Source organism: Apteryx mantelli, chromosome 8, assembly GCF_036417845.1.
Source record: "Apteryx mantelli isolate bAptMan1 chromosome 8, bAptMan1.hap1, whole genome shotgun sequence".
Classification (NCBI taxonomy): Eukaryota; Metazoa; Chordata; class Aves; order Apterygiformes; family Apterygidae; genus Apteryx; species Apteryx mantelli.
The window spans coordinates 37,993,970-38,016,998 of record NC_089985.1 but is presented as its reverse complement, the minus strand read 5'-3'; the positions used below and the strand labels follow the sequence as shown (position 1 = coordinate 38,016,998).

General features: G+C 40.8%; 1 protein-coding gene across 6 annotated transcripts in view; it reads left to right on the top strand.

Moving 5' to 3' along the window:
* Positions 1-23,029, top strand: part of DAB1 (DAB adaptor protein 1) — a 176,269-nt gene that overhangs the window by 126,319 nt on the left and 26,921 nt on the right. For all 6 annotated transcript variants that reach the window (XM_067301306.1, XM_067301309.1, XM_067301308.1 and 3 more), the window contains 3 exons: positions 5,941-6,072; positions 6,687-6,806; positions 13,506-13,565. In XM_067301306.1, coding sequence (XP_067157407.1) covers positions 5,941-6,072; positions 6,687-6,806; positions 13,506-13,565 — 312 coding nt within the window. The remainder of the gene's footprint in view (positions 1-5,940; positions 6,073-6,686; positions 6,807-13,505; positions 13,566-23,029) is intronic.

The following is a 23,029-nucleotide window of genomic DNA, read 5'->3' as shown; positions in this document are numbered from 1 at the left end:
CTGTGAAGGTACTTATCCAAAGAAATCACTACTGTATTTAAGCAACATGCTGTGATCTGTCCTACATTGTTTTTTTTCTGCTGTCCTCTCCCCATGGACATGCAACTAGAGTACTCATCATAGTAGGAAAGGGCTGTCACATTTGAAATATGATCTGGTTTCTATCTTGCCTTCTGTTTAGCCACATCATATCTAAACCTTTTTCTCTTGCAAGCTATGGTTTTTTCCCCTTTCTTCGAATGTTCCCTTTTGTAGTATGCTGGGGAATGGGTGAACTGCTCCCTCAGTTATAAATTATTTGGATGCTTAATGAGGTTTATGTTACGTGCTTTCTGAAAACTTTAAGTGCAAACAGGCTGTGGGCACTGCAGCGTACAGTGTGATGAGACTCCTTCCTTGCCTTTCTGACCAGCTGGAGCAAAATCCACACATTTTTTTTAGATTCAACTTTGGAAAAATAGCCAAAATGATAAGAGGACATAGTTAATGGAAAAGAAAAACGCTAGTGAAAAGCACCTGTCCAGCAGCAGACGAGACTGCAGCAATAGCACCACGCTTTGTAGCAGCCTGTCACTAATTGAGAAATCAAAAGCAGCGACAAATTCCCAGGGGAACGGTGCCCCGAGTTTGTTGTAAAGCCTTATCTGGTTAGATTGAGCTGCCTCTGACAGCAGCCTCCAAGTTCGGTCTCTTTTACCCTTTGGCACCGCTCACAATGCCGGTTTTGTGCTGAACCAAGTGCTCTGAGTAACCACCAGGGAGGAAGGAGAAGGTGAAGGCGGCAGGGGAGCCACCAGCTTTTGCGGTGAATGAGCCCTGCTGCAGCTCCTGTTCGCGTTTGCCGTGGGCTGGTAGCAATTTGCAGGGGGGTTGGAGTTGCTGAGAACTGGAGCTCTGAAACGCGCTGAGCTGTCTCCTCTTTGCTAGTTCATATTAAAAGGAAAATTTCTGCAGTGGCTAGGGGAATGCTTGTTGCGTTTCCCCCATCTGCTTGTTCCCTGCAAGTCTCTGTAGGCAAATGCCTTGCCACCCCATCTGCCACCCAAATGCTAAGTTCCAGGAAACAACGCTGGAAAGTTTGTGGTTCAAATATGACTTACAGATTTATTTTCCGTTGCACTGACTTTTGATCAGTGACTTCTTCCCCAAACTGGCTGTATAAACTCCCATTGAAATACAGTTGTCTCTGGGGTGAAAGGTAGCTGAAAGATTAACAACTGCTTAACAGATACCCATGCAAAGTTAATGGATACCAGGGCAAACCTCATGCCAGTATGGTCCAATGAGCTATTTGTTCCAGATGTCTGGGTGTCTGTATTTTTTTCCAGTGTCTACACAGAGTGAACTGCTATCTGTCCATGCCTGAAAGTTGTAAAACTAGACAGATCTGGGATTTGAATCTGTAGCTGCAGAGGGTTTTTTTCGTGCTTCGTGTCCGCTCTTTGAGCATGCGTTTGGACTGCTTACTGTGGCATTTTTAAGACTGAGAGATAGGAGCAGCTCCAGACCACCGCTGCTAAGTGCATTTTAATGAAACAATAGAGAGTCAATGTAACACAAATGAAGGCAATTAGAGAAACGCGTATGACCAATTGCAGCCCCCATGATCCCTGCAAATCTCACACTAAAACAGTCAGGAATTGCTAAGGAAATGGCAGCGAAGAGCATTTCACAAACAAGCCATTGCTTGCCCATCTCGAGCACCGTTAAGGAATATGATGGTCTCTTGCATGTAGTGGAGTGACTGGCCAGGCTTCGGCACCACTCCGGCGTTCCTTGCAGCAGTGGGACAAAATTCATCGCAGAACCACTTGTGTTTTACAGGTCATTGTTTGCATTTAATGTGTTGCAGTAAATAATGGTAAACGTACTATTACACTTTCAGCTTGCTAAGCTTATTCTTAAAGCATTGCCATAATCTTACATGTTAGATTCAGACTCTAAGATTTGTATTGGGTAATCTTCCTAATCATGTGGGATCTGTGGTGTTTTTTTTTTTTTTGAGTACCGTTGAGCAATCACAACTTGAGTTGGGATGTGAAAGACTTGTAGGCAGACAGCAGCACAACTGAAACCATGGCCTGTAAAGTTATTTTATGATGAACCGTTTAAGGATTTTGCAATTTGGGTAACTTTGGAGCCCCAAATCAAAGGATTTGCAATATGCACAAGACATGCAAAATGCATTGTTGTTTATTGATTCAAGTGGAGTAGATGTGAAGAGACAGGAGCAGAAATGCAGGCGATGCTGGGGCCATGTGTGTCACTCGCAACCCGGTAGGGATAGCGTGGAGATGGTAACAGCGGGGCAGTCAGCCGATATCACCGGTCTGAAGACAGGCTCACAGTTTGTTTATTCAAGTTATTCAAGGCAAAGGGCTGTGTAACTTATACCCTTGTGCAACTTGTCCTTAAAGATGTACTGCTATGTGGTACGTGCTTCCATCTTTTGGTGGGACAGATTTTGCAGGAGGTTTTGCAGCTTGCAAGATATTTTTTGTTGTGGCTCTTAACACTGTGCCCCAGGCTTCACTAAATAGACAACCTCATTAAAAGAGAAATAGCGATAGTAAAGCAGTGACTTTCTCATGCCATCTAACTCACATACTTGACATGATTGCTGGGCCCTCCAAGTACTTAATTGATTGACTTAATTGATTTAGTGGAACTGGAGGCTACAGCGTGGAAATGAAGGGGCAAGATGAGGTGAAAGGGGTGAAAAAATTTATGATAGGTGCCAAACAGCCTGCGGGAAATTAGAAATGCTACGGATCTCAGAGGTAGCTAAATCTATTCAATGTGATGTGCAGGGAGCAACCTGGGGGAAGAAGAGAAGCAGGGATAGACTGGAGAGCAGGAGGGAAAATGAGAGTGAGCCGGGGAGCCTGGAGGAATCTCGTGGGAAGGGGCAGAGGGAGGAAAGCGGCTTCGGTGCTGCCTGATGCTGCAGCTGTCCCAGGGTACTGCAGGGAGGCGGCGCGGGAGGGTGCGTTTTAAAATCCTCTGTATTTTCAACAGTGACTAAAGTCACATGAGACCTAAAACAATATGGAGACTATGGATGGTGAGGTTTTTTTTTTTAACAACTGAAGCTTAAATGTTAAAACAAATTACTTTCTAATCTGTGCAATATTTAATTGACTGTATTGAACCATAATACAAATTAAGTCTTCTCTGTAATTTGTTCTGTCATACTGCAACCCTCCAAACAATTTGATACTTCGCTTAGGAATTGGTAAATGGCTCATAGAAACGCTCAGCAAAGATACTGTAAAAACATCAAATAGTATGTGAAGAAATCCATCAGTGTGTGCATAATAAAATGGGGGTGTCATAAACATCCCTGAGTTATGAAATACTGATTTTATATGCTCCTGATCCACTAGAGGTAGGATTAAGTCATGGTAAAGCCTTGAAGATGGGGAAAAAAAAGGAGGCTGGGGGAGAAGGAGGCAGACAAGATTGTGAATATTAACTGCTGAGCAGTGACCAGCAGTTCCACTAGAAGCAATTTGATCTGGCTGTTGTTTCATTTCCTTTTGGGACTGTTGAACAGCCCATGGAGAGAGCGGCGACATGCGAGCAGTTACAAGACTGATTGGATAAAGAAGATATTTCTATTGGTTGGTCACATTTTACGGGACAGATTAATCTATGCGAATGCACCAGAGGCAAATTTAATCAAAACATGAGAAGACCATGTATTTATAGATTGACTCAATTCTGACTCGCTGTTGGATGGCTGGATGAGAAGAGGCAAGGCTGTATTTCTCACCGTGCTATCCCTTTGGTCATCCTTTAGTCCGGTGCGTTTTCACTGCTGTAAATGGCTGTGCTGGGAATTAGGCAGGCTGCATCCTTTAAAAAAAAAAAATTTTTTTTTGAAAAATGATGCATTTTTGATCTTGCGTTTTACATCGGTAAACCTCTCCTGACTGCACCAGCAGTGATTTCTGATTTATGATGACAGAAGAGTCAGACAGTCATTAAATGATGTTTGGAATAAATTATTGGAAAATGTAAAAATGACACGTTAGATGAATCTAGGTCTGTGAAAGCACAGGATCAAAGGAGCGTCCGTGACTACATTTCAGTACAGATGTGTGTATGAAATGTTACATTTCATGTGCATTTTTCAATTCGGTATCCCTCATACAAATAAAAAAAAATAGTGCTAAACGCTCCATACAGTAAAATGTGTAAAAGCATAATGCTGCAGTCCCCTTTACTTAATTTGTACATATATTGGTACAGTATGAAAAGTATATTGGGCATCATAACCATTAAAAATGTAATGAGCTCAAAGCAGTTAATAAGGGTGCCTGAATAAATTGGAATGTCTCCATCTGCTGTCTTACACTGTAGGTGATATTTTTCTATGGTAGAGTGATCTTCAAATTTAATTCCACAAGGAAAGAGTCTGATCACAGTTTAATTTTGGTGCAAAACGCTGTCTTGCAATCAATAAAGCACTGTCTAAGAACTTTGATTTAATAGGAGCCGGAGATAACGTTTCCTGTCATATGCAGAATAGAGAGAGGGGAACGTTTCATTTCGTTGTTACAGATAGTGTGCAACTGGCTTGCAAAAAAAACCCCTAATAAATCAATATCCGTATATTACCTAAGTAAGATCCCATCATTAATTTTAAACAGTTAACGCATTGGGAAAGGCTGAAGCACACCTTCAGCTTAGCCATGATCAGCCTGAAGTCAATGGCAACACTTCCATTTTCCTAAGAGCAAGCAATCTTGATCTTGGGAAGTTAAGAGTCATTTACTGAGAAATGAAAATGAAAAGTGTCCTTTTTGTTATTTTATATGTAGTCATCTGTCTCTTGCATGTTGCCTTTCCTTTTAAATTTCAGTCCATGTTCTGCAGAAGTCTCCTCACTTGTCACTTGCCCTGCATGCACTCGGCTTTTTTGCTTTTACACACACACATAACCTCTCTGGTTTTGAATTTTAAAATGTTTTTAAACTCTAAAAATAACTGGTTGTTTAGAGATTGCCTGGATACCATGCTGATTTTCAAAATGTGCTTTTCTCAAAAACAGCAGGAATCTGGACCTCAAAAGAATTCTTTGTGAGGCTTTGCATGCTCTCAAAAATAACATTATCACTAGCTTATAAAGAGCAGGCCAATATATCAGAAGATAGAAATTCAAACTAATAGACTGTTTTAGATAAACCTTTCAAGGACATTATTCTAAGTAGAAATACTTAAATATTACGTTAGTGATTAAATACTAATTAGGTCAAAGCAAGAAGCAGTGCTCGCGCTCTGTATGGCTTTCTGGCCAAGACATGCTTATAGGAATCCCAGGTTCATGCCCTGGTTGTGGAGACCAAGGGGACCAAGTTTTACTCGCACATTTTAAACAAAGGGGTTTTTTTGTTTGTTTGTTTTGTTTGTTTTTCTTACTGTTAACCAAAGGAGGATTTCTGTTACTGCTTTGCATGAAATACCACTTGCTGGCCGGTGCTGAGCGCTGTAAAGATAAAGAGCGTTCTCCTGCAGGTTCGCAGAGAGTGTGGATCTTAGACCTCGAGTCCCGCAGTCACTGCGGGGCAGTCTGGCTTCACGGTCGCCCTCTATGAACCTACAGGTAGCTGCTGCCTGTTGTTTTATACACCTACAAATAGGTAGTAACTAGATAACATCATATTTTTAGTGGATTATAGTTCATCGAAAGATAGAAATACTCGAATGAAGCTTTTGGTCAGATTATTAAAGCAAGTCAAGTTTGACCAAATTTTTGAAAAGACACAAAGCTTTATAAGTTCAAATGTCAATTGATTTTGACACAGGAGAATTTTAATTTATTTATTTTAATTACATGGGTGTATTGAGTTCCAGGTAAAACATTGACCAAAGAGAAGTTATACGGCTTAAATGGAACATTTTGATGGATATTTCTTACTGTGTTTTTTTTAATAGCTACTACAGCACCATCATGCAGTTCATGAAATTTCATACATCGCAAAGGATATCACAGACCACCGAGCATTTGGATATGTGTGCGGAAAGGAGGGAAATCATAGATTTGTGGCAATAAAAACAGCGCAGGCAGTAAGTATCAGATCATTGCAGTTTTCTACAGTGTGATGCAGTTGAAAAGCTGTGTTTACGAGAAGCCGTTCAAGAGGCCGTTCTCGCATTGTTCGTGAGTGTGCTAGACTTCTCACAAGTATCTGCTTAGATGTGCTGAAATGGCAAATTAATGAAACCAGCTTGGGAAAAAAAGGAATGTATTTCACCATTTTCAATTTTACATGATGTATTCTTTCTAATTAGTAATTATTTTCCTTTCTAATTAAACTAGATTCATTGACTGAATACAGATAAGTTTGGTTATATTCCTATACTCATTTAAACAGAAAATGACAGAAACCAAATAGCTACTTTGCTTGAAGTCTATCCTAATTTCATTGTATTAGAAACCACTAAGAAATATAAGCAATGCCTTATATACTCATAATTATCACTATCATTAATCTGCAAATATAATTAGTTTTACAGAAGTTAACCTTAGCCTGGATGCAATTTGCTGAAGCAATATAAACAAGGTAGAAACTAATTCAGTATGAAGTTCTTTCCCTTTGAGGAGATAACTATAACTGCTATATCGACAGGATGGAAGAAGAGGAGTATAGTTACCTTCATTACTGTTTTTGCTTCTGTAGGCTGAACCTGTAATCCTGGACTTGCGAGACCTATTTCAGCTCATCTATGAACTGAAACAAAGGGAAGAAATGGAAAAAAAGGCACAAAAGGACAAACAGTGTGAACAAGCAGTATACCAGGTACATGCATGAGCTTAGATTACTGCCAAGAAAAGTGTGGTTTGGAGTATCCCCTAAAGCTACTCCGCTGCACTGAGCATCCTCAGCACTCATTAACAGCAGTGTGTTCGAATGACGGACGAATGTGAACCTAACAGCTATCATGAGCTCAAAAGTAGGATTAAACAGTGCTGAAAGCTGTGACATGGGATATGGTGAACATGCTTAGCAACTTGAAATGATCTGTTCATTTCTCACATAGTGTTCTTTCTAACGTAGGGTGAAAATTTTAATGGAAGTTAGTGTTGTAAGTCAGGTTTTTAAGTGTCTAATAGTTTTGGGGAAGATTCAGTATATTTCTGAATGTGTGTATTTGAATCAACTCAAGGTGCAATTGTTGAACTTTGAAACAATTTGAATAAAGTTACTTTGTACAATAATGGGACTATATCTGTATCCTAAAGAAAACTATATACTTAGCTGCACATTTGGCTTATTTCTTTGCTGTCCTTTAATTTCTGAATACAGTTCTTTTATCTCTACTGTTTATGTTCTTTGCTTTTACTGCCTGTCCTCTTACTTTGCTGTAGACAATTTTGGAAGAAGATGTAGAAGATCCTGTATACCAGGTAATTTCTGAAGCTGTACAGCCTTGGAGTTTCAGAAATGACTAGATGTATGTTGTCTTCAGACACAGTCAAAACTTCTAACAAAATATTGTGAGATTTACTGAGATAGATCCTGTGAGAAACCTGTTAGGTTTTAACAGAAAGTGACAGGTTTAGAGGTTAAGCTCAAAGTAATAGCAGAATATTTCTGTATACAAATACAGATTAAATCTTCCTTAAAATGTGGTTTGTGAGTCCAGAGTTTGCTTCCCACTGAGATTTGTCATCATTTTTCAATACAAAATCTAACAGCAAAGGGAATTACTTTGAAAACAAAGAAGGTGACATCTTGTTCCAGTAGTAATAAATTGATATTTTGTTATTGGCTCTATGGGGCCAGAATTTAAGTCACAGAATGAAGTGGAATTGATGTTATACCACACTCCTTCATTTGTTAGCAGCTGGGTTACAATTTCGTAATGGAGCTGAAATTTAAGTCTTATTTCATCCAAGGAAAATGGCCCTGAGCAAAGATGATTATCAGAAATATGCCAATATATTCATGTCCAATATCCTACTGAGTGTGAAGAAGATGTAATCTCATTTTCAAGTTTGCTTGCTGAAACAAAACATACTGTAGTTCACTCTGGTTTTTTTTATACTAGTGATTTTGTGTTCTTCCATTTAGAGGTATGAGTTGGGGTCACACAGAGAGAAACCAATTTAACCATTAGTGAATACTGAGCACTGTCTAAGATGCACCAAGCAAGATGATAAAAATTAGGATGCCCTAGATTGTTTTCACCTTTTATAGTGTCAGTCAAGAGCTTTACTTTGTGTGCTCTTCACAATAAAGCAAGAACCTAAAAATGAAAAGCGAGGGACAGCCTTTTTCCCTTGTGACCTGTTACGTAAGCACCAGCCTATTCTCCTAGTTTGGATTTGACTTTTTTATTCATAGATAATAAATATATGTGGAAATAATTGCCATTATGTAAAAGAGGCAAAATTCATATTGACTTCAGCTAAATTAAAATTGGGCCGCAGGCGGTATCCCTAGTGAGAAAGAATTAGGAAGTTGCTCTAATGCTCATTAGAGGAGATTTAGGTCTATTCATTGCTGTTTTATGAAATATGAAACAACCTTACTCTGTGCTTCCAACAGACCGGTTGTCCTGGTGCCAACCTGTACTTTGAACTTGTTTCTTTAATGCCTGCCTGTGTTTTTATGTGGAATTCCAAATCGCCTTTTTTCCCTTCTGTTTCATCTTTGACTTTTCCTCTTTGGCTGCTGGTGTAATAGTACATTGTGTTTGAGGCTGGACATGAGCCAATCCGTGAGCCTGAAACAGAAGAAAACATTTATCAGGTATAAAATCGCTGCTTCTGTGTTTTCATTGCAACAAATGCGGGCATTTAGTAAAATAGGTTTCATATTTAATTCACTTTTATTAGTTTGCATTCATCACAAAAATGTCTGGCATTTCACTCTTATGACATTACATGAATAATCTACCCAGTCTCAGTTGTGATTTCGCTATTAATTTGTCTTTTCAGCTTCTGTGAAATTTATTGACTTTAAGACCTTGCATTATTGGCAAAGATCAACTTCTGACTACACCGTATAAGGTGGGGGGATAAATAGTGGGGGCTCTTGTTTCCTGTTAATTTTCAAAACTTTTTACAACTCTTCTAAGAAACACTGAAATCTCAGGGATTTCTATAGGCTGGGGATGGTAATCATGGAAGGCAGATCATTGAAGCATCTCTTAAAAGGACATTTTGATGCTACTGCTCTTCTTTCTGCCTAACGAAGGAGAATAATACTGAGCAAAACCTAAGTGCTCTCAGTGGAGATCCCCTACGCTGCGAAAATATTTTCAGAGTGTATGTATGTATTATGTTATAGCCCAAGCTTGCATTCTTCATACTGACAAAAAATCTCATTGAAAGCAAAATAAAATAATGTTTTGTCATGCAGTTTATCCTCAAGGGATCGGTACAGGGTTTATTAAAATATAATGTAATTCATTTTATATAGCATACTAGAGGCAACTCTGGAGATCTCTGTATGCTGTAAGGAAAGTGTGATTTGAGGAAATCATTTAGTATGGAGGGGAAGGGGATTCAAGAATTGATTAGGCATTTCATCTAGATGTACTAGAGGTTGATTTGCTAATAGGAAAAACTTTTTTAAGGTAGGCAAGTACAAGATATACTTCAAAAAAATCTTTCTTTTTTCATTAATGAGAAAAGATAGGAAGAGAATAGAAAAAATGCAAGGGTAGAAAAGCTGTAAACTAGGGGAGAAAGGAGTTAAGTGGAAGAGGGAAATATAAATTAAAAATTAGAAAATAGCTATCATGTAGGCACCACCACAGGGTCGTTAAGATCAGATTCATTTAAGCTGTCTTTGCTGATTTCCTGGCACCTCTGCCACACAGTGTAGAATATGCATCTTTCTACATATCTTAGACCACGATATGTAAGACCAAGATGTCAAGGTGGGGATATTTTTCTAACCTAAGACTGAGAATGTTCTATCACATAATGTAGAAAGTTTGACTATTTTCAAGAAAGCAGTCTCTTAAAAAAAAATGACTGCTCTGGTTGTCAATTTTATGCTAAAAAGAAAATTCCCATGACAAACACATTCGGACATAATATTTCTAATTGTTGTTCATCAAAGGGTAAGGCTTTTAGGGAAGTTTTAAAGAAGTCTCAGTAAAAGCAGGCAGAATGGGGCAGTCGTTCCCTGTGTGTGGAGATCTTGAATCACACTGGTGGACACCATCTGATGAGTCTCTGAGAACAAGGAAGGAATAGGAACTCTGTTCTGAGGAATAGCCTAAAGAACAGGAGGATCTCTGTGGAGATTTGCTTTTTCTTAAAATGGAAATAGAAGATGATGAACAGTTAGCGAGGTCTTTACTCATCTCAAGGTACCGCTGTTAGTGTTCTGTAAGTCACCAGAGAATTGCTCGAGGCTTCATTTGACAGTATCTGGGTGTGATGAAGTGTTTTCTCCTAAAGTGGTGAACAGAAAATACCTGTGATAAATATATACAATAACTTCAGTATATGCAGTGTAGCACTGTCTTTCCTGTATTTACTACAGGCAACACCTTGAATACAGCAACTGCTGAGATTAGGTAGCTACGAGTCTTATTTCATTATCTATTGCAATTGGCAGATATTGAAGATGACTGCGGTAGATTTGCCCAGGGCCGCAAGCTTCTCAGTTTCCATGTATTTTATGATTTCTCACCTTGCTACAAATCTGGGTTCCCACAGCTCAGATCTTATATTTACATCACTGGAAAAAGTGTTTCTCTTAAAAGATTGTGATTAACTCAGAACCATCCAGGCTACTATTAAAAGTGAAGTTAGGAAAAGTTCTCTTTTTTGTTGTTTGTTTGATACCAATTTTTTCCAGCTCCTATTATTTACTAGGAAGCCTTCTCCATACTACATAATGGGAAACACATGTCTCATCAATAACCTAGTACTTTCTCCCTTCAACCTAGCCAAATCTTTCTTCTGGGACTGCTCTGGTTTCCTGCTAAGAGCTTGTACACAAAAAGTTCTCCCTTGGGGCAAAAGGTTCCTGTCCAATGAGTAATTTAAGATGAAAGATAAATGCAAAATGTGGCTATTTCTATTTCTGTTTAATACAGTAGAGGTCACAACTTCTTTTTAAGCGTTCTTTCCTTGTCTTTCACCTTTCTTTGATACATTTACCCCAAAGTCCATCTGTCTCTGTTTGCTCTTTTAATATTGTCTGTCTACATAAGTTGCTCTAAATGCATCAGTTATGCAATGATTAGATCACCAAGCATGTACCAGTCCTCTCACCTAGTATCAGATATTTTAATAACATCTCTTTACTTGCCTGTTGTTTTTGCTAGTGAGATGGGGAGGAGATTTTATTACGTGTTTTTATATCACATCTGTGGCAGCGCTGGTCTCTATGGAGAGGCAGGTTCTGTACTATAAGGAGCTGGCGATCTAAGCTTGGGGTTTCCAAATTGTAGTGCTTGTGTTGCTAGTAAGACACAAGCTGCTTCAAAATGGTACCCAGCCCGTCACAGAGCCAGAGCTGTCAGCATCAGCAGTGCTGGTACCCCTTTGCTGATGTTGCTAATCAAAAATAAAAAAACCCAAAGCCTTGCAGACCCCCAACCTAAGTAAAGATGCAATGAAATGTGGTGATATATGGCGATAGGGACAGAAGGAAGACAGGAGGTACCAAGCTGGGAGGGAGAATGCCTTTCAGAAAATGTTCTTTGTGATGATACTGGAAGTCATTATCTGCTCTTCTCTAATGTAATTATAAGCCAGAGTTTAAAAAAAAAGGGGGGGGGAATGGATAGTGCAGGGAAGCGATCATCCCACACTAGGCTGTGGGTAGGAATGTGCAAAGTGGAATGACTTCTGGGAAAAGTTGGAAGGAGGAAGAGGAGGATGACTGATGGGGAAACTTTCTGGGGAGAAAAGAAAAAAGAACCTAGCAGTGGTGGTTTTGGAGTTAGTTTGTTTCATAGTATTTGGTGGAAGAATAAACTTTCCAATGACTTGTTAAATAGAGCGTTCTTGATTTCTGCTCTTGCACTGTCACTTAACAGTCTGCAAAGAGATTTTTGTTTCAGTTGAATTGAATTGTTCCACTCTTAGCAGATCCACGCATGCAGTGTGATAGGTGGTTTTTAGTGGAAGAGGACAGCACTTCGGGAGAACAATGGCAAACACTTTGAGCAAATTGTTCCTGCATTAGGAGTATAAATCTTTAAAAAGCATCTACTATAACTAGGCTCATTCTGTTTTTGTAAGTGTTCTGCACTTACACCTCTTGAGTGCTTTTGAAAAACTTCAGTGTGCGCTAAGTTAATAGAGATGCACCAGTTTCCCTTGAAGGCTTTGACATTCAAATATGGGCATGAGAATATTTGAAACTTTAGAGGTTGTTTTTGATAGATTATACAAAATAAGAAATGATGCCACATCTCAATGAATAAGTAACGTTCCTTCAGCTTCCCCTAAAATTGACCTACTCTGATCTCAGAACTCCAAGATATTTATTGTCTTAGGAAACAAAAAGGTAATCATTTTATCATATCTGCAATATTATTTCTTTTATTAAATTGTGAGGTTTCATTAATGTCTGATGTAGCCTCCTTATGCTACTGTCCTTGTTCAATGGAGAAGTGGCACTGATTGCTTAGAACATGCAGGTCTATTCAGAGCATGTGTTTTTTACTGTTTTTTTTTTCTAGCGCCATGTACAAGATGTTTAGTGCTTTTAGGAAGGAAAAGAAATACAATCACAAATTATAAATCTGTAGAACAGCAGTCCTTAGACAAGCTAAGCCCATTTCCCTTCTCAGTTGTATTTTAAAGCAACTAAATTTACGTGAGTAGGATGTAAATGCCTAAGGCATAACTTATGACTGTTAACTAAAGACTCCCACCCAAAGTTTAGTTAAGCGTATTATCCCTATCCATCAACTCTGTGAGTGTATATGCGGCCTCAGACTCTGGCAGGCTGGTAATTCCTTAATTAGTAAGAATTGCAGAAATGTAACCAAACATTACTTAGAGCAGGCACAGAGCCCCATTGCTGCGGGGATACATGTTATGACCTTAGTTTACTTATGTTATTCAGTGAGTTGGGTAGAAGAAATGCCATAGGCCAAACATCTACCCTTAAATTGGTAGCTTTACTCTGGATCTCCGTTACAAAGAAAGGTGACGTATTGACCTGATCATGGGCATCTTCTAACCTCCAAATGAAATAAAAACAAAACAAAAAAAACAAACACAAGCAACGGTTAAGTAGGAGGGAGATCCAAATACACCTGAACTTCATGCAACCAAACTTAAGTGTGAAAATCTCATTTCTGAGCAGTGCTGAACTTTGGGCTTTAAAAAATTCAGATATATATTTTGTTACTTAGGTAAGATCTCCCTTTAAGGTTACTCCTTGAATGAAAAGGGGGCCATCCTTGATTTCATTAGTATTAAATGATTACCTTGTACTTAAATATTGGTTGCACATTTCAGTTTTTCATCAGTCTGCTTGGATAATGACAGTATTTTTCATTTGCTGTTGCAGGTTCCTACCAGCCAAAAGAAAGAAGGTGTTTATGATGTGCCAAAAAGTCAACCTGTAAGTGTAAGTATCTTCCCTATTTATATGCAGTAAAGAAGGTATGTTTCTTAGCTTCTTTGACTTTCATAATTTTATATAAAATTTGGTACATTTCTTCTGATGTCTAATTTGTCAGTGATCTGTAAATGCAGGGCTGGCTCAGAGTAGCCAGTAACCAGAGTAACTTTGCTAAATTCAGTCTCATTCATTACCTAAATCTCCTACTGTCTTTTTTGATTCATTCTTGTGAAACTCACCACTTATAAATGTGGTATCTGTGGTTAAGAGCCAACAGTCAACCCTCTGCACGCTAATGCTTTACTAAAAACGCCTTTGCTGCCTGGGTTAGAAGAGTCCCTCTATTCCCTGAAGCTATGCAAGGCTTCTGAGCCCTCTGTCGTTGCTGGAGTTGCCCAGAGCACACCGACTGAGCTTGGGCTGCGTTTCCTCTCCCTGTGCACTCTGTCAAAATGGTACTTTACGTATTGTGCCGTTACAGCTTGGTTTAAGTAGGACAGCAGGGAAGGCAAGGGCTGAATAGAGTGGAGGTCGAGAGAAGAGTAGCATTAGGAACAGGTATGTCAGAACACTTTTGTGTCCTCTGTGATGATTTTCTGCAGCTGTAATGTCTGCACCTCTCAAAAGACTTTCTAGTGAATACAATGTGCTGATGGGTGAAGATTTCATAAGGAGCTTCAAATCAAATGTGATAAAGCATCAGGAATTGGCATTAGAATTACTCTTCTGTCATTTGAAAGAAATATATACCATGGAAAAGCAATTATTCTCCCAATAAAACCAACTTCTAGAGTAGCTTAATGTTAGAACAGCTGTACAGTTGTAAGGTAGAGATACCTAACTGCCATTGGTTTAAACAGCTGTAGGAAACTCCAGAAGGAACTACTTCAAGCTTAAGTGAATAAAAGGCTTCACTCAACAAATTTGTGAAGTGACAGAATCTTTGCTGTACATATTACAGTGCTTTTCTGGCTATTACGAGCTGTAATCAGCACAGGCAGTTTTCCTCCCACTGTTGTTATGTATTATTTCTGTAGTGCGCTAAGTATACAACAGGCTAAGGGCCAATAAGACCAATAAAAACTTAATTCTTTCTGTTTTATGTCTTGCATGGACAGCTGAATGTGTTGTAAACTAGGAGTAATATGCTGCTTTATCCAGATAGCACCATTCCCTTTCTATGCATTAACATTCTGAAATGGCAAAACATTTATCTGCAGAATATATGAGGAATGGGGACAAGTGCAGAGAGGTGAAGAAATGGGATGATGGATGCCTTAGCAACAGGATGGTACATTTGCTGAAGGGAGGGTTGTACTGTTGAGTATAAATTTGTGCTCTAAATGTAACAGTACTTCGAGAACTTGTTCATTTGTGTTTACATGGGAAACTAGTATTTCTGAGGATTTGTAGGAGAATGGGAGAAGAACAAAGGAAAAGGTCAGGAATCTTGGTTTGCTGTAAGCATGGGGAAAATGTCTGTAAGAGAGAGAAACACTCCTTTCACATAAGGATGTGGAAAATTGCACAGCTTGGGCTGAGCACAGAGGTGCTGAATAAAAAAAGATAAATGCAGGGGGGACTGGATGGGGGTCTGAATTGTGACACTTCTGTGGCTTGCACAAGCAAACAGAACTCACCATAAATGTTTCATGATAATCCACTGGGAGGAGGGAGACATCATCTTGTTGACTGGGAAAAATCTAATAAGATATCTCATGTTGCATAGCTAATTAAGGTGTTTGAGGACAAGGACTAGTCGTAGATTCTTCACTCATTTCTCATGCAGTTCAGTGTCCTCTGTACATTTCTTGTGACTTTTTTACTATTCCCTCAGTGAAGTTTCAAATTTACTCAAAGTCTGTAATTTAGGCCTTTGCAGTATGACTGCATGTATAGTATACTCACTGTTGTTTCTGCAGACACTTTGGTGTTAGACTGTCACGTTACAGAGCAGGAGCCTGAGATATAAGGCATATTGAACCTAGTCTGTAATCATCATATATACTTACTGTCACCTCTATAAAGCTGGTTACAGAACTAATTTTTTGCTATTTCGTGGTTAAGTTTAAAATTATTAGGCCTTTATCACCAAACGAGTTACGTACTTCAATTTATAAAGGGGGAAAAAAAGGAGAAGAGGGAGAAGTATGTAGCTAAGATTGTTTCGCCTTTTTGTATTAGTGTGTAGTACAAAAAAGGAAAGCAGCAGTAGCTCTTAAAATTAGCAATGTAATATTCCGCTGCCCGTCTGATTTATTGCTTACCCTTCCGCATGTAAGACTCTGTCATTGAGATGCTTGCTGTAATTTTTTTATTTTCAATTTAGAGCTGTCCTTATTATATAAACCTGTAAAATTCAATGTGGGGGCAAATAATCTAGCTCATCTACCTGGTTTAAACATATAAGGATACTCTCCCTATAAGGAGATCTTGCTTTCATTAATTTCATAATGGGTGAAAGAAGAGAGAAATTTTCTTTAGCCTCTAATGGGTTTTAGGCAACAAGAATTTCCTCTCCTGACTAAAAAAACAACAGTTAATAAAAACACAGCGAGTTTTGCTTGAGCTCAAACTGAACTGCCTGCATTCCCTAGATAGATTCATTTTCCATCCTGGGATTGTTTTCCTCTGGTGTGTTCTCAGGCAGGTTATCTCTGGTCTCAGCACATAAAAATGAGGTATACTAAGCTAGTCATCTAGGTGCCTTCTCCCTTTGATCCTCTGTAGTCAATGGAGAGGAATAGCCAGCTTTGCAAGGAATTTCCTCCCATCTGATCTGTCCCTCTCGGGCTGACATGAATGTACATCCAGATGCTATTTACCCGTGGCTGCAGAGGGAGCGTAAATAGCTTGCTGGAATGATCACTTAACTTTTAGATAGACAGGCTTAGGTGAGATGAATTATACCGAAGTGTAAAAGTTAAAAGTCAGAATCTCTTTTTCAAAGTTTATTAACTGGGAAGTGTAATTCATATATATATATAAATTGTATGTGTGTGTATATATATGTATGTGTGTGTATGTATATACAAAAATATAATTATATATATTTTTTTTTCTTAAGGAAGATGTAGCTTCCTAAGAAACCAGGACTGTTTTGGCAAATGTTGCTTTCTCTGTGTTTTGGGTCCCATTTGGTTGAAGGTTATGAAGCATGTTCACGGCAGTGTCAGCAAGTAATTAGCATTGTATATGTATCAAGACAGCCAGTGTACTAGCCCAATGCTGTGCAATCGTGTAAGGCCATTTACCAGAATGTGTCGAAGGACTTCATAGCGCGACTCCTCCTGATCATTGACATTGGGTAATGTGAAGATGGTGGTAATGAGGCATAAAGGAATGAGCCTCCAATCTCAGAATTTGAACGTATCCACTGAACTCAGTTCTGGGTGCGTGGCTGGTGGTCAGGCACTTCCTCTGACGTTGCGATGAACAGATTGCTTACTTGATGCAGTTTGATATTTTCCCGTTTCTTGCTGTGTCCCTTTCCAGCAGACCCTGCTCTTCTGTAGATCCCCTCCGTTTGGCATGTGTCCTGGCTCCAAACATACGCCTCTCACAGTATCTAGTTTCCTTCCAGTGTCTTTCCCTTCCTCTGTGTCACCAGCTCACGCTTCCTGCACTCATTCCCATTTTCTTTCTACTCCTTTCTCAGGCAAATCCTCATATTCTCCATTCACTTGATCTAGGCATCAAGCTAGACAAGGAAAGCAGACTTATCCCAAAGAGCTTGTGTTAAGCGGTACATGCTCCACTTAGAAATTGTAGTGCCGTATGTGAAATTAAAAAGCAAAATGTTTAACGAGCTCTTTTTGTCATAATTTTCAGTTGTCTCCCCATTATACGTACACATCAAGTTCTACCTGTCATGGTGTTTTTAGTAATAAGAGTCAGACTGTAAATACCCTTCACTGAGACTGTCAGTCACGTCACAATAAAACCTACTCTTCCCATCAAAATGTCTAAACTAGCTGCTTACAGTTTTATGAAGGCTTTCAAACAACTCATCTTACTGCTGCAGAAAGATTCAAAGCATTAGAGCTGATGCTTCACAGTACAGGCAGTCATCTGCCTAGTACCAAGTGAATGGAAAATATTAACAAGTCAGGGTGGGATGGACGAGGAGTAAATGGCTGTCGTGGACCAAGGCACGGGAGAGCCATAGGCTCTGCACAGGAGGATGCGGACCACGACCCCTGCTTGAAGCCGTGCTGGACCTGAGCCCACACAGGTCTACCATCTGCAGCGCTGCCTGCCCCGTCTGCCCGAGCTGGGGGACTGTGTCAGAAAAAGCTCTGTTTTAATTCAGCCTGGGATTCAAGTGCCTTTTGCAGGTGGGATTTTTGGGGTCCCAAGTCAGAGGCGTGTCTGCAGCCACATGAGAGGCATGGGCAGCCGCGGTCCCTACCGGGTCACTCGGAAAGTCAGTCCCTAAAGCGGCAGCATTACCTGGAGTAATTCTGGGTAACTCTGTCCATCTTCCAAAAAATGAATTCTTTCTGCAACACTTACTCTGGAGAAAAGCTTTTTAACCATGTCTTTTCAGTAAGTTTGAAGCAAATACATTGCATCAGTGGCTTCACAGAAGCAGCATGCGGGCTGGTGACGTTGACTTCAGCCTCCACAATCAACCTTCACAGTCAAGTTCTCAAACATGCGAAGAAAGAGCGCACAAACACAGTCTGGCCATCCGTGTCTGCAAAGCCTGCCATTTTTATTTACTGTTGCTGAAGGAGACCCCCATGTTTAAATGCCCTAATTTAACTAAATTTAATTAAATCCTCTGTGTGGGGTTTAATATTAAAAGGGGGAAAGGAGAAGTATTTTTAGTGGGTACAACTAGTTGTGGCTAAGTTTGAAAATACGTTACTTTGTTATGGTAACATTTTGCGGCATGAGTTTCTTTGTGTTGGTGGGACTCTACTATTTTTGTTGAGAGAAATGGATAGACATACCAGTACCCATGGAGCAGACTTTGCTGTAGCGTTGTTTTCTGATACGTTTTTGTGCAGCATGGGAAATACCTCTGCGCTTTCAGTTTGCCTTTTGATTTAATGGTAGTGTTAGATCTCTTAGCACGGCTGCCTTGTAGCAGAGCCGTTTAACACCGCGCCCAAGGCAGCAGCTCGGCGCTGAAGGCGCGATGTTGTTGTCGCAGCTCTCCGGTGGCGAGGCCTGTGCGGGAGCAGGCGGCCGGGATGCTAAAAGCCTCTCCGCGCGGGAGCAGCTTGTTGCCGGCTGGCGTGTGGACGCCGTCCCCTTTGCGACCCGTGTCGTCTGCCTCGTGTCGCGCTGTGTGCACCTGCCAGCGGTGGTGTGTCTCCAGCGACGTTGCGCTCGTGTCTTACGGTACTCGCGTTTGCAGGGGGGGTTCCCGTTGCGTTTTGGAGGAGGCAGGAGGCTGCTGCCATCAGGCTGCTCCAGCCGGCGGTGATGAGGGGAATCCCTCGTCCTTGTGCGGCGGGTTCGCTATGTCGCGCGGGTGGTAGTCACGTTTATTTTGTTTGGGCTTTGCGTTAGGTGTGCCTGTTACCGCTCAGGGCCTGTTGGACGTTATCTGCCGTTTAAGTACTTCCACACTGTAAAAACTCGCGGAGATTTTCAAGGTGGTTTTTCATTCCTTTGCGCAAGACCCGCAGGCCTTGTTTTCCGCCATCTTACGCTTTGTACTTCTGTTTGCACCCGTGCAAAATGGGAGTAAAAGCACCGAGTAACAGCCTTTACCCTCCCTCCGCGCTGGCATACCCAGCTGTGCGGTTAATAGTCATGAGTGGATCCACAGCAAAACAGTGCACACACCTGAATTTCCGCTAGCTGGCTCCCTGCTCAGCTTCAGCCGTGTCCGTACTTCCCTTTTCCAAGGAGAGCATCTAGCCAGGCAGCCAATGTTGTTTCATGGAGATCGCAACCGTAAACTTGTGGTTGCTCTGCTTAGTGGGCTGGCAGTTCCCTGATCAAGAGCTGTAACAACTATGTCTGTTCTTTTTGTTTGTTTATTATTCTTTTTTTTTTTTTCCTCGAACTATTTTTGCTGGGGATATTTTGTGTTTTACTCTTTAATGAAAATTGTAACTGTAAAAGAATCAGAAAGCAGATCCTCCTCCCTAGTCTTCCCAAATTATGGCACCTGTAACAGCAAGTGGTCATGTTTCTTCATATGGGTTATATATATGTATGTATATATGTGTGTGCGTGTATATATATATGTAGGCTTATGTAGAGCTCAGCACCTAAGCTCAGAGTTAGGGATATTTCAGCTGATTCTTGAAAAACTGGCTTTGCAATGCCTAACAGAGCAAGACCTTTATTCCCGTTGTGTTTAGATGTGTTTTTGGATGATGCATACAGCTAGTTCATTGTTTTGCTTGCTTGGCTGCATTCGTTGTGTGCAGCAGGGGTAAATTAAGAGGGCAGACTCAATAAAAAACAAACAGCTTCCCCCCTTTACCCTTCCGAATCCTTAGCAGTTTGAAAAAAATCAAACCTACGGCGTTGTTGAGAAATGATCCTGGGAAATGTTTTACAGAGTGATGAACTTTCTGTTACATGTTGGAGCTATTCCAAAATATTCTGCAACAGAAATGTAATTTCAGATTAAAGATATAGGGAAAAAAAAAGGTTATTGTACAAATGTTACACACTTTACATTCCACTACACTACACTCCATTGGGATCCAAGGGAAATTTAAATAAGACTCCTTCACTGAAACAGTAGTCGTCATTTTTATAATTTATGACTATCCAGATTGCATAAATCTCTAAAATTCAATTTGTGCTTAAATCACCTTACTTCTAAAAGTAATTTTATACCAGATTACCCTGTTTACCTGTAACTGGTTTAGACACACAAGTACGTACTCTGTAAAGATAGACCTTGCCTCCATTCGTTTCCTAAAGGCTAAAATAAAGACAAAGCTTCCTTAAATTGAGAGAGCTACTGTGGGAATTGAAAAAATTCTTTTCAGTCTGTAGAGATTAGCAGAGAAATGGACCGTACAGACAATGTAGACAACACTTTTCTAACCTCACAGCATTTTTCTGGGCTAAGGTGCGTGTGCCTGAGCTGCAATCACTTTGGCTGGCGTTTCTGTATTGCAGATGAGAAAAGCTGTAGCCTGCTCCGTTTTATGTGGGCAGTGTGGTGTTCTTGTGATCGAGGGAAGGGACAGCCGTGGCCATTGCTAGACACACTGTTTGTGTCCTCTGTATAAAATATGTGATATACACTTGGCTGGCCTGCTTTTGTTTTTTTAGTGTTAAGACTTAAAGCTCTATCTCCCTTCAGTAGTTTTCTTCACCTTTAATCTCTGTAATCTCCCTCACAGAGTTATGTGTCTAAATAGATGGATATCTGGAAGGCACATAAGTCACAAGCCCTTTTGCCTACAACATCCGTATCAGTCTTTCAGAGTCTAAATAGGAGCAAGCCTTGTTCCAGCCGTTAGCCTGTTTGGGTCTAGTTTTATTTTTGTTCCCTGGAGAGAGCAAAGATGAGAACTGGTATTCTGCTGTCTTCAGTTGTATTAAGTACTGAAATAAATCACTGTGTGGATGAGTTGATGGAAACAACATAGGCTGTTTTTCAGCCTAAACATAATGCAAGGTTTTTTTCTCTGAGTTTGAAAGCACCATGTCCCTGCTTTCTTTAATTCCATTTCCTCAGACTACTGCTCAGGGAGCTGCCGAATCCAGTGGACTCTGGGACCTGGTGATTCCTCCTTCTCGGGGCGCTCTCCGACCCAGGAGTGAGCCTGTCCCAGGCCAGTGGATGCGGCAGCTGGTCCTGCCTGCAGGTTGGGCCAGTCGCGAGGCTGAGCATGTCCCAGAGAGGCACGTGCGCGTGCAGAGGACACTAATGTGGCTGGGCACACAGACCGCTGCACGCAGAGCACTGCCTTTGCCAGCATCCCCGTATTGCACCACTAGAAGTCATGTAAAACACGGGTACAGATAGCCCAGTCCTCTTCCTCCTCTCTGGCTGATCAGGAGTGAAGTTCCCTGGTGAAAACAGACACATCCTCACTCTCTAGATTCACAGGGAAGCCCACGCACGCAGATCCCTCTGCTATCAGCACGGCCCCTCTCTGTCTAATGTCCGTGCCCAGATGTTGGCCCCTTGCCTGCTGCGCAGGTGTCTCCTGCTCGCTGGCTACTTCAGCTCAATTTTTACTAGCGAACAGATGCGTGCACTTGCCCGCTTGTCTCACAAGCATCCCCACAATCACAGATCTCTCAAATATTAGACAGGCACTCAGTCCGTGCCTAATATCCATGCCTGGACCCTGGGCTGCCTTACCAGGCGCTGGCTCAGACCTTGAGTCTTTCCAGACGCAGATGTGGGTCTCTTACTACTTGCAGCTAGTCCAGCTTGAAGTTTGCTGAAGAATTACACAAACGGGATTAAATTCACAGGAGAAATACAAGTACACCCAGGTCTTTCCAGTTGGTGATGTTTAGACCTCTCCCATGTGCATATATACCCCGGCCTCTCCAGCTGGTAACTCATAGACCCATGGGCCCAGTCACCTGCGGCCCCATTTCTGGTTGCTGGCACTTAGACCTTGCAGCACTTACCTGTAGGATAGTGAGATTACACAGAAAAAATAGTTATGAGAAGGGCTTGATAAGAAGATAGGATAGTCTGTGGTGATCAGGTGCAGGGCTCAGTCAGATTGGCAGCCTGCCTACCCACAGCAGGCCCCCTTTATTCCCCTTCCTTTCCATTTTCCTCACATGTGTTCCTCCATGATCCACCTTGATCTGTCCCTTTCCCCATCTTGGCCCTTCCCCTAAGCATCCCAGAAGTTTTACACAATCCCACAAGCCTCCTCAGATATCCCATAATATTCATGCTAATCTTGTTTCCCCCTTCTTATCAGTTACAAAAATCAGGCTGGTTCCCTCCGAGGCTAAGCCTGAACGGTTCCTTTAATGGCCCAATCAGTCAGTGAAGAGCTCTGCTCTGTTACTGTCTCTGTTATCATCTGCTGTTAATGGTTGTGTGTCTGGGTGTTTATCATTTTTCTTCTAATTTGATATTTCTTTTATACTGCATAGCTCTTAATCAAATAACTGATGAACCAGATGCTCTCATATGCTACTTACCCTTACCGCTGCAATGATAATGGACTTTATTGGAAGTAGGTCTAGTAGCAAGATATTTGTTTCTTTGACTTTGTTACCCTGATATAAGGATTAATGTATGAGTTGGGTAGAGAAAGAGCAACGTAATGCTCAGAAAGGGTTGATTCCAGCAGAAGGCCCTAGCATAATCCCACCTCTGTGGGCTCTGTTGACTTGTGTCCATCCAGGAAACTGGCATGAGACTTTAGTTCCCTAAATTAGCCCCAGCTCACTAAAGCAAGGAGGACACATCTTCTCCTATGTTGGCTTGTTACTTGTTTCACTTTGAAGAACGTTCTTCTTAAGGTCTCCTTCATAATGCTGAACTCTTAATTTTGTATAAA